Here is an 11,119-nt window from a genome sequence, read left to right on the forward strand (position 1 = left end):
ATGATATATGCTTCGGGGAGGAGGAAGTTGCTGTATAGGTCAAGCATCCCTAAACTTAAAATCCAAAACGTGAAATCCTAAGTGCTCCAAAATCTGAAAGTTTCTGAGTGCCGACACGACACTCAAAGGAAACGCTTGTTGGAAACTCTCTGAGTTGGAAACTCTCTGAGTGCCGACATGATACTCAAGGGAAATGCTCGAGGGAGCATTTTGGATTTCAGGTTTTGGATAAAGGATACTCAACTTGTATTTATCTTTTCTTCCACAGGAAGCTGAGATTGATAGCATTCACCAGTTAGTTGTGGGGGCAACTGAAAATATCAAGGAAGGCAACGAAGACATCAGAGAGGTAGGTACTGTTTGGGTTCCCCAGGTCCGACGCGGTGCAGCACTGAGTCCGAGCAGTGGGTGTCAGTCTCACAGGCATAGCTGCCCAGGAACCTTGCTGGGCACAGCTCACAGGGCAGATCACAAACTTGTGTGACCATGAGGCCATGGTCCATTCCAACGGAGCTGCGTGTGTTCATGAGACCCACCACCCGTTGCCCACCTTGGCTGCTGTTGAGAGGCAGTGGCTCCCCAGCCTCCAAAGGAGCAATCCAGGGTGGGTAGGGGTACTCCTGGCAGGGTCAGGCCAGCTCCCCGTGTACAGGGATGCACACAGGTGGACGAGCTTGTTGGCCCCCACCGAGGGGTCAGAGCCTGGCCCTTACAGAGGACACTACAGCCATCCTGTTGAAGGGACTGTTTCTCGAGCTCAGGCCTCAGGGTTGGGTCACTACAGACATCGTGTTACTGGGAAATACAAAACTTGCGGTCACACTGTGCTCGGGGCCTTTAACCCTGGGACAGAAAGGAGCGATTCCGAGAGTGTGTTGAGGGAGAACTGTGCCGGACACAAATGATGGCCAAACAGAGGGAACTAGAACCCGTTTGTCTTCTGGTGGATCTCAAACCCACTTCTTGGTTTTGCTTAGTAATTAAGCCATCTATTCAAGGTAAGCACAGATGGAGTGACACCCATAGTCACAGCCAGGATCAGGAGAGCACGTGGGAAGAGTGGGGCATTTCAGAGCTGCTCAAACCACACTCCTGTGTGATAAAAACCCCTGTGCTCCCATCCCTGCCCAGGCCATTAAAAACAACGCTGGCTTCCGCGTGTGGATCCTCTTCTTCCTCGTGATGTGCTCCTTCTCTTTGCTCTTCCTCGACTGGTACGACAGCTAGCCTGGGCCACGGGGCCCAGCACGAGAGTCCGCATGGGCGCTCACAGACTGCGTGCTCCATGTACCGCCGGTGCTGGAGCATGGTATGACCAGATTTTATCACGGTGCCATTTGAAGGGAAAGGGGTTCGGACAGACAGACATTCCCCAAAAAGGGATACCCGGGGCCGATGGTGTTCAGCCCATTTAGCAGCTGAAAAAGAAAACAGTGTACACCAATGGGAAGCAGCCTGTGTAGCCATCATCAGGTAAGACAGACTGAATGCGGGAGCTGGTGATTAGCTGCTCCTGAACTTGAGGCTGCCTTGGCAGGGGGGCTGCTCCAGTAGCAGGGGCACAGCAGGCCTCAAGAGCCCCTAATTGTCTCAGGGTTCAAAGGAAGTCACCGACCTTTCCCATCCGGTAGCTTCAGGGAAGAAAATAACGTCTCTCAACAAATGATTACTTCTTTGTTTCCTTGTGGCTTCTTGTCTGTCTGAGTCAACCAATACACAGACCCACTGGATTATAGAAAAGAAAATTCACATCTGCCTTGTTAATCTAATAAATACAATTACAGACCCTTCATGTGTTGTCAGTGAGTCTAAGTTGAGAAATTCAGTGGCAGCCCAGCCATCTCCTATCAGGGAAGAAATGCAGGGGAGACTGGGGCCCTCAGTGAGGGGCTGCCTGGCGTGCTGCTGCCCCCAGAGCAGGCAGGGGGTGTGGGAGGGCCAGTTTCCTGCCACTGGGTCCAAGGGCCTTTGTTCAAAGGAGGAAGTGGGCCACAGGAAGAACGGGCCTGCTTCTTTCGTGCCTGTGCATCTGACCTTCCGGGAAGTGTAAACAGGAACACCTATTGGCAACTGAAGGCGTGAGACATCTGGACCACATCTGTACAGAAAGCATCCCAGCGCCCACAAGGGCATGAGACAGTTGGCACTGCGCCTGGTGAAATGCGTGTGTGTACAGACCGTCCACTGGGCAGCACCGGTATCCTCGTGTTCTTTATTTGCACAGAGTGAAATGTCAGAAGTTACATGTAAATGAATTCACAGTCAATAAAGTCCACGTCTACTGGGAAATACAGGCTCGGCCTCTGCACTGTGTGCACATGGGCTTCACTTGTCTCTATTCAGATGTGCAGGGAAGCTTTGGCACTGATTTATTGCTCTTGAGTCCTTTTCCACAGCTTAACAACACCCTTCTCAACACATGCCTCTGTGATGCACACCGCTGTGCCAAGGTCACGGTCTGTGTCTCCAGACACCCTTGATGATAAAATGTATTTTCTGTCTTAGAAGCTATTTCAGGAAACAATAGTGGAGCTGACCACGGTCACCATGCCTGTTCACAACACATCTCACACTATTTGTCATTTATTTCTGATCTACTAAAAAACTGAAACTTTTGACATGTACACCAGAAACAACACATTCAATAACATAGAAGAAACATCTGTGAATGTCTTTTTTCTATTTAATTGTTTTACACACTTAGTTCATCTAACTGGCAATCTTGTAAACATAAACTTTAATATCAAGATTCAAACTGGAACAATTTTCTTACAAAGATCGTGAGTTGAAATTTGTCATTTTGTTTGCACGGTGCCACACCAGCCCCCCACCCCACAGCCTTTCCTGCCTGTTTCCCACATCAAGGGATATCAGTTTCATAGAATAAAAATTAAAGTAGCCCTAGCTTAATAGAAATTACATTTCCACTTTTCCCACCCAGCTCATTTCTTTAAAAACTAACAGGGCTATTGGTGCAAATTTATTCATAATAGAAGTGAACGAGAGGGCCGGTGGGCGTTCTTTCCTATCAGCTCATCCCAGAGCAGACAGACCAGCTGCAGGGAGTGAGTTCTGCACCTCACGGGCCCAGGGCCATCTCTTCCAGCCCCCTCCCTCACATGCTCTGCCAGTCTACACACACTGGAGCGAACCCCAGCTGTCGCCACCCAGGTGGGTGGTGCCCCTCCCTCCTTATCAAGATGCCAGAGTCAGAGGGGAGAGAGTAGTAAATCCACACCGAGCCTGCCACATTGCAGGGCCGTCCCACCCCGACTCAGGACTCAGCACGGGGAGGGCAGGTGGGTCTCTGTCCTCATTCTCTATGCCACTCACTACAGTGCATCTTGGCAGCAGTCAGCACAGTTACCTGCTGATGGCAGTGGAAGAAATGCGAAGGAGGCTTGCTCTTAGCACAGCGAGAGATCACTCTAGATATGGCTATGGAGGAAGGTTTGCAGACAGTAGGGTGGTTTCAAGAAATCAATTCCACAAAATGCATTTATCTGAGGTCCAAACCCTTGGCATATCCAGTGTAAATTTATTTTTTGACAGCATCCAATAAATCCCAGTAAAGGAGCTAAATGAAGATCTTAACATGAAAAGTGGTGTCAGAGCTCTTTAGGCAATGCTGAAATGCACTTGATTTTATGCCCGTGGGTGGTCGGCAGCAAGTTTTATTTGCAAAGCAGCATTAGCAAACAGAAGCAATTGCACCATAAATGAGTAACCTCTAAAGTATCAGTAATTATATTTAATGAAATGTCCCTCAAAGTCCCTTTGTTACTTGCAAGTGACACATTGTAAGGAACTTGCCCATCCCGCTAAGCTGACTTCTCAGCCGCTTCAGTCTCCTGCTCAGACAGCTTCTCTTCTGACAGAACTGACATCCAGGGCGATACAGAGCGCGTGATGCTCTGCTTGGCCAGGTTGTAGTGGTTTATGACTGTGTAAAATTTCTCCCGGCCACTGGAGTCTTGCTCTGCGTAGTAGCTCTCCAAGCCTTCTGGGATGCACTGGGTGTTCTGAAAGACAAGAGGCCATTGAGAGCACGCATCGGTGCAAGAGGGGGTGCCAGTGTGTCTCCAGTTGGCGGCCAGCAGTTACTGAGCACCTTCCCTGGGCTTGGAGGAACACATACAGTGATGAGCAAAAACGGGCATAGATCTCGCCCTGGGAGTGCACAGCACAGGGGAAGCCTGGCCTTGATTATTCTTCATAGACTGGCTGGTGAGTGTCATGGCAGACGGACACTTGGGCTCCAAGGGCACCAGTGTAATGGGACAACAGGGCTTACTTCACTGAAGATCTTGCACTAGTTGTCATTTTTAATCAATTGGAAAACAATGACACTTCCGAAATGTCCAGAAACAACCAATTCAAATGAGGACTGAAGGGAAGTGAGAAGGGCTTCCCTTGAGCTAGGTTCTCAGCAGAACTTAGCTAGGTGAGACGAGGGCGGGGCAGCACTCAAGGCAAAGGAAACCAGAGTGGAGAGGCCTTGGGGCAGGAGTCAGAAGAGCGGTACTGGAAGGAGCTGGGAGAGGGGCCTGGTGACTCAAGGAGCAGCTAGAGGCTGCTGAGGAGCTCAGGAGGGGTGGGGGTGCCAGAAGCTATCCCCTACGGGCTACAAACCCTGCAGAGGCCAAGGACTCCTAGGGTTGTATGTGGAATTCTGTTGTGTGGGCATTCTGGAGGGAGACCGTTCATCACTGTCATCAGCTTGTTGGGAGTCTAGGGCCAAAAAAGGTTAAGGTCCTGCAGCCAAGGCTGGTGGCCTGGCAGTACAGGAGCAGACCTAACCCACTGCCCCACAGTTAGAGCTGGTGTTGGTGGGGCACTAAGTGGGCATGGTGGTCAGTGTGCTCCTATAGCTCAGGGATCCCACACCATCACCCCAAGGAAGGCGTGCAGAGGTTGCTAACTGTCTACGCATTTTCCCCAGGGAGTTGATCAGGGCATGTGGCACCCACCAAAAGACTACATTTCCCAACCTGCCTTGTAGCCAGATGAAGCCATTGACTGATTTTTGACCAATGGGATTCAAGTGGATGTAACCAACCCGGTTCTGCACTGGGCCCTTAAAGGGAAGCTACCTGCCCTCCGCCATTCTGCCCCCTTCTGGGTCAGCTCTGACCATGCAGAGGACAAAGCCCTGGGGGCTGGCAGGGCAGCAGGAGACAGGGAATCAGAGCTCCGGGATGACTTTGTGGGTCCCACACTGCCTTCAAGCTTGGAGTTTAGTGTGAGAGCATAATAAACCTTCCACCTTGTCAAAGCTGCGACTATTTGTGCGTCTAAGCAACCAAAGCATTACACTAATAGCCAAGAAGGGTCACTTTATCAAATAGGAAAAGTGAGACTGCAGTTGAGTCAGGGGTCTCCAGCCTTAGCCACCACCACTGTCACCTGGGAAGAGTTTAAAAACTCCAGATTCTCAGGCTCTCCCCACAAAAGTGTGACTCGGCAAACTTGTGCTGTAGTAATCAGTATTTTTAAACATCTTCCCAATAAGCCTAAGGTTCAGCCCTACTGAGTCCAGTGTCCAAAGTGGTCAAGGCCACTTTGCTGGTACGTGGCGAAGTCCACAGCACTCACCAACTCCTGGTACTTAACAAGAAAACCCTGAAATTTCCACCTCTGCCACCGAAAGTGCTGGATTCCTTTCCCCGCCCCAAGTAAATACAGGGTGGTGAACATCTGGAATCTCTTTGATGACTCAACATCTCCAGGTACCTCAGGGCAACACTAGGATTCCCAGCGGTGGCTGCAGCACCAGTGAGTGAGGACGGGCAGGAGACATCTGTGCCTGGCTTACCCACGACGCACCAGGGAATCTCCTTGGGGAACCTCCTCGCCCGAGCGCAGGTCTTTCTCTACCTCTGAAGCTAAAGGCAGGTTAACCGGGCTCCCCAACTGAGGGGCCAGCTCCTGAGGCTGTCCTGCTGTGTCTAGGCCCATCTCCCCCACCCGTGGCAAGCAGGAAAAGGGAACTGCCCAGGTTTGCATTTCCCTCCTGACATTCTCATACTGGCCGTGTGCAGGATGCTTTTCAGGCATTCTCTCTCTGTGAGGTGAGTTCCACTAGTCCCACTCTATAGATGGGGGAAGCGAGACCCAGACAGGTGACTACAACCTCAACTCCACGACCCCATACCGTGTCACCCAAGGTACTGATCCAAGACTTCCCACCCAACCCAAAGACAGAAGAGTGAGAAAAGGAAGGCCTTACAATAAGCTCTACCCAGGGGGCGCTGGTCAGAACCGTCTTTTCCATTGGCAGTCTTAAATCTGGCCAACATTCATCCAGTCCCTGCCGTGGGGCACACTGGCCTGAGAGTTGGATCCCAGCTTGCCTTGACCGTCTCACTCACTGGAGCTTTCATGGAGCTTTCACCCTTCGGTGCCCTCAAAGACAGCAATTACAGAGCTCATTTTATAGAGGGGGACCTGAGTTCAGGGAAGCCTACACCTGCCCTGTAAGTCAGGGCTGCAAATGGAACTAAGGCTGAGGCCACAGTCTACACAATATCTGCTACCCAACGTGGGGCCACTTTGGGCCGAATGCTCTGAATCCGGAGGCCCCTCTGACGTGCGGGCTCATGTGACGCTGCCTGGCTGCTATGTAGTGTCAGGAGCAGACACGGGGCGAAACACGTTTCGCTGAGAGAGGAAAAAAGGCGGATCTCAGATGTTCTCACATGAGCAGATTTGGAGGCCTGAATGTGACCTGGCGTGTCTTGTTCTTTCTCTAAGGGAGTGAGCTCCTGTCTCCATTTGGAAATTCTTATGCTGGATGCCTGCTGTGTTTAGGAAAAGGAATGTCAGGGTGAGGTTAGCAGGTGGGCCGCCCATCAGGTTTATCTCCTGCCGGTTCTGTGCTAGGCACCAGGACCACCAAAAGGAGCATGACACAGCCCAGGCCCCAGCACTGCTGAAATCGGCCCTGCTGGTCCCCTTGCCCTGCCCGTGGGCTTCACTCAGAAAACCCGAGCTCATGCTGCTGTAGCATCAGGAGGTGACAGGCCTGTGTTGCCTCTGCAGAGGGAGGGTGGTACCTACCTTAGGTCGTGGCTGACAGATCAGATGTGATGTTCTGTGCCCCAGCGCTGGCACACAGAGCCACTGCGTGGTCATGACTAGGGGCTGGGAAGATGGCGAGGGGGTGGGGAGGGGCCGTGGGTTGGGGGTGCGCTAGACAGCACTTGGGTCTTACAGAGGTTTATCAGGAAGTGGATTCTGGCAGCAAATCCACACCCCCATTCCCTGCAGGCCAGGCCCTGTGGTTCAGGCGGCGCCGGGGGTGTTTTCCCTGTTTTGGCAGCTGTGGCTGCTGCCTGTCCTCGGAGGTAAGTGACTCACCTCCACTGGCTTAGGGCAGGTGTACACGGATCAGCTCCTGATGCCACCCTGCCCCGTGGGGAATCCATTCTCTCTGTTACCAGCTCATTGAACCCTAAAGTCTAAAGATGAGAATACTTTATACCTATAAGCAAAAGAATACTTTATACCTATGAGCAAAGAGCTATTTTCAGAAGAGAAATGACAAATGGAATGTGCTTCTCACCAACACCACCCCTCGTCCAGTGTTCAGGGGCTGCCACTGGCAGGAGGGCAGCACTACAGGAGGAGGGAAGCTTTGGGGCCAGGCCCACCGCACCAGCTGAGTTCACGTGGAAGTACTTTCTCTGAGACTCTCAGGTCCCTCACCTATAAAATGGGGCTAATGAGTCACCCCACCGTGTTGCTGAGGACTCAAGTCAATGCACGGTGGTTCATGTTAAGAAGCCGGGATGTGCCTCAGGTCACAGAGTGGACAGAAAAGATAAAGCCAAAAGACACCACCTAAGTACAGCCTTTTTATCACCAGCGTCTCCATCTCAGCCCCACCAGGACGTTGGGAAGCACCTGACCCGCTACAGAACAAACAGCCCGTTCAGATCGGCAGCACCTGCGTCAGGAAGGCTCCGTAGGCCAAACTCCCCTCCAGCCCACCGCCACGCCCCTTCACGCTGTCCTCTCCACCTGCCGCTCATCATCCCTCAGGGAAACGGACCACGGGTTCCCCTCTTCCCTCCCACCTTGGCCCCCAGCAGAGCACTGCAAGACCTGATGTGGCCAACACCTGTGGAGTGGCGGCCCCGCTCAGGGCTGGCATACGAGATGGCTCAGAAACGGCCCTGCCCTCCAGGTGCCCCGCCCAGGGAGAAGGACAGATGGAGTCCCCACATGCCTCCCACACAACGTGGCTGCCTGAAGGCAAGGCTGGGGAGGCACCTCGGTGCCCGTGGTGGCAAGCACCCCAGGGGGTGAAGAAGGGCTTCCCAGTGGAAGCAGAACACAGAGGCCTTGCCGTGAGTGCAGATGGGCCGGGGAAGGCTCCCTGCGGACACTCCCGCCACCCCCCTTCCCATCTCATACAGAGCTGCCGTCACCTGTGGGGCGTGCATCGAGGGGCGTGTGGCCCAGCTGGGCCTGCATGTGGAGGAGTTGGGGAGGCTCCCCACCTTCTCTGGGCCTCATCCCCTTACCTATGAAGCGAAGCTGATGACAGACCTGTCTTGTGAGGGATGGGAGGACTGAGGTAGCTAAGTAAGTGTGTTCTTACCAGCACCCGGCACTCGGTCAGCACTGGAAACGAACAGCCACTAAGGGCCGGGTGCGATGACTCATGCCTGCAATCCCAGCACTTTGGGAGGCTGAGGCTGGATCACCTGAGTGAACCCAGCGTGCACACAGTAGGAGGCACTTAGTAAATACCGCACGTGCTGACTGTACCGAGTGAACTGAAGGGCGTGACCCTGGGCTCCAAGATGAGCCTGTGTGCACCCTCGGCCACCGGTAAAATGGGGATATAACCGGTGTGCACCCTCGGCCACCGGTAAAATGGGGATATAACCGGTGTGCACCCTCGGCCACCGGTAAAATGGGGATATAACCGGTGTGCACCCTCGGCCACCGGTAAAATGGGGATATAACCGGTGTGCACCCTCGGCCACCGGTAAAATGGGGATATAACCATCCACCTCACAGGGCTTCTGGGTGCATTCCACGAGCAACTGGTATAAAAGCCCCACACAAGCTGCCCAGCGTTGACAAGCACACGCACAAATACGGAAGAAAGAGAGCGGGGGCACTTCATGAGCTCACACCTCCCCTTTCTCCAGCTTCGGCCAAGGGCAGCTGGATACAGACCAGCAGCTCCCTGGCCCTCCCAGGTGCCTTCTCTGGAAAGGACGCCCCCTCCTTCGATGCTAGTGGAAAATGCCAAAGTCCCACAGGACATCACTCCAGAACAACTTATCAGGGGACCCTCCATTCCCAAGGCTGGCTGTGAATGGGAATCACCTGGAGGGCCTTTCAAACAACAGGTGCGGGGCCCCTTCCAATGTGGCCGCCAGTCTCATCTGCAGCCGGGCACAGGACCGGGGCTTCATCTCCTGGGTCATCTCCCACCCAGGCCAGGTATCCAGCGGGACTTGGGCTTGCAGGATGGGAAAGACAGTTTTAGGCGCCCCCTCCTTCCCGTGGGGAACCTGCTCCAGGCCCAGAGAGGATGAGCCAGGAAGGAAGTCCAGGGCAGCCCGTGAGCCGCTGGCCTCAGTTATTTGTAAGTAGCCGGTTTTGGTGGGGACTTCTGGCCCCCAGGAAGCTGTCCTCTGCTGTCCTCTCTCCTGCTCAGGGCCAGCTCCTGGGCCAGCCCGTGCTCCCTCTCCATGACATCGGCCTCCCTGAGTAACTAGCTCTGCACAAGGCCCTCTCCTTTTACCCCTCTGCCTCCCAGATTAAATCAGTCCTCCAGTCTGTAGTCTCCCCTCCATCCCCAGTACCCCGGTCTTCTCTTCCCTCAGCCACTGCAGCAGCCTCCTTTGTCATCTCACTGCCCCGTCTCTCCCTTCCAACCTCCAGCCTCCCCAGATTACCCAAGAGATCACCCTATCACTTCCCCTCCTCCAGGGGCCTGTGTCTGGCACTCAGGGTGCACCTGGTCTGGCCGTAAGCTGGTTCGTCCTCCACTGCCTCCCTGAAGCTGGCCCCTCACCAGCACACCCTCACCAGCACGCCCCCACTGCCCACTGCTCCCTCTGTGCTCCTCCAACATCACACACCCTTCCCGCTGGGTCAGGGCCAGCACTGCCCTCCTTCCCTGAAGCCCACACCCTCTGCTTCTGTTTGTTGTAAAGCCCTAGTGTCCTCTTAGCCTCCAAAACAGACTCAAAATCTCCCAGCCCCAGCCTAGGGCATGGACAGGGGTTTGCTGAATAAAACATGAGTGAAAGGGTGGGGGCTTTCCTTGGTTGGGCACACTCCCCCAAGACCCGCACATGCCCTGGCTTACCTCCTGGAGACCCGCTCCTCCAATGTGGACCGTCCTTCTAGAAACTACCACCCACATGCCCATGCCCAACCCCTGGGCCCTCTTTCCTGTCTGTCTATAGCCTTTGCATTCAGTGTGCGATTGACTTCCTCACCACTCTTTTGAGAATGTAAGAGCCTCGCGAAGGCAGGGAGCTGCACCTGACTGGCTCTCGCCTGTGTTCCAGCGCCTAGAACAATAGCAAGAGCTGCTGGCACGGCGTGGGTGCCACGTACATGCCTATCCAAGGAAGGAAGAGCTGAATGTTGGGAGCCTGAAGGACAGCACGACGTGGAAGGAGAAAAAGGGACTTGGGCTGGACAACGTGAATTCCAGCCCTTCCTGCTAATTGCGTAAGGACTCTGCGTCCTCATACCGGCAAAAAACAAAACCTAAACGAAACCCAAACCTAAGTTACCCAGTGACAGCTGACGAGCCAGGCTTCCCTGTGCACGTGCTCAGTGCCAGAAACAGTTGGCTTCTCCTGCTTTATTTTAATCTCAGCAGTGCCAAGCCCGGGAAATGAGCATCTCACACTGACTCTGGCAAGTTCAGAGCCAGCTACGGAGTGTATGGATAATGGGAGCCCACAGCAAGTGCGTTTTACAGCCACGCGCGGCCTAACAGCATTTGGGTCAACGATGGACCACGTGCCACGGTGGCCCCATAAGACAATTGCGGAGCTGAAAACTCCTGTCGTCTGGTGACCTCGCAGCCACTGTATGGACAGAACACAACACATGCCTCACGTTTGCGGAGGTGCTG

General features: G+C 53.8%; 2 protein-coding genes across 5 annotated transcripts in view; one reads left to right on the forward strand and one right to left on the reverse strand.

Moving 5' to 3' along the window:
- STX18 (syntaxin 18) overlaps window positions 1-8,112 on the forward strand; it is a 128,746-nt gene extending 120,634 nt beyond the window's left edge. The window contains exon 11 of one of the 2 annotated variants that reach the window (XM_011987804.1): window positions 7,699-8,112. In XM_011987804.1, the coding sequence (XP_011843194.1) occupies window positions 7,699-7,713 (15 nt within the window). In that variant the 3' untranslated portion in view covers window positions 7,714-8,112. Of the gene's footprint in view, window positions 1-1,131; window positions 1,791-7,698 lie in introns of those variants that run through there. The other variant, XM_011987802.1, reaches the window with a different exon arrangement.
- LOC105545049 (neuron-specific protein family member 1) overlaps window positions 2,199-11,119 on the reverse strand; it is a 35,428-nt gene continuing 26,507 nt past the window's right edge. For all 3 annotated transcript variants that reach the window (XM_011987798.1, XM_011987799.1, XM_011987800.1), the window contains one exon: window positions 2,199-4,022. In XM_011987798.1, coding sequence (XP_011843188.1) covers window positions 3,822-4,022 — 201 coding nt within the window. In that variant the 3' untranslated portion in view covers window positions 2,199-3,821. The remainder of the gene's footprint in view (window positions 4,023-11,119) is intronic.

This window comes from Mandrillus leucophaeus, unplaced genomic scaffold, assembly GCF_000951045.1.
Source record: "Mandrillus leucophaeus isolate KB7577 unplaced genomic scaffold, Mleu.le_1.0 Scaffold317, whole genome shotgun sequence".
Classification (NCBI taxonomy): Eukaryota; Metazoa; Chordata; class Mammalia; order Primates; family Cercopithecidae; genus Mandrillus; species Mandrillus leucophaeus.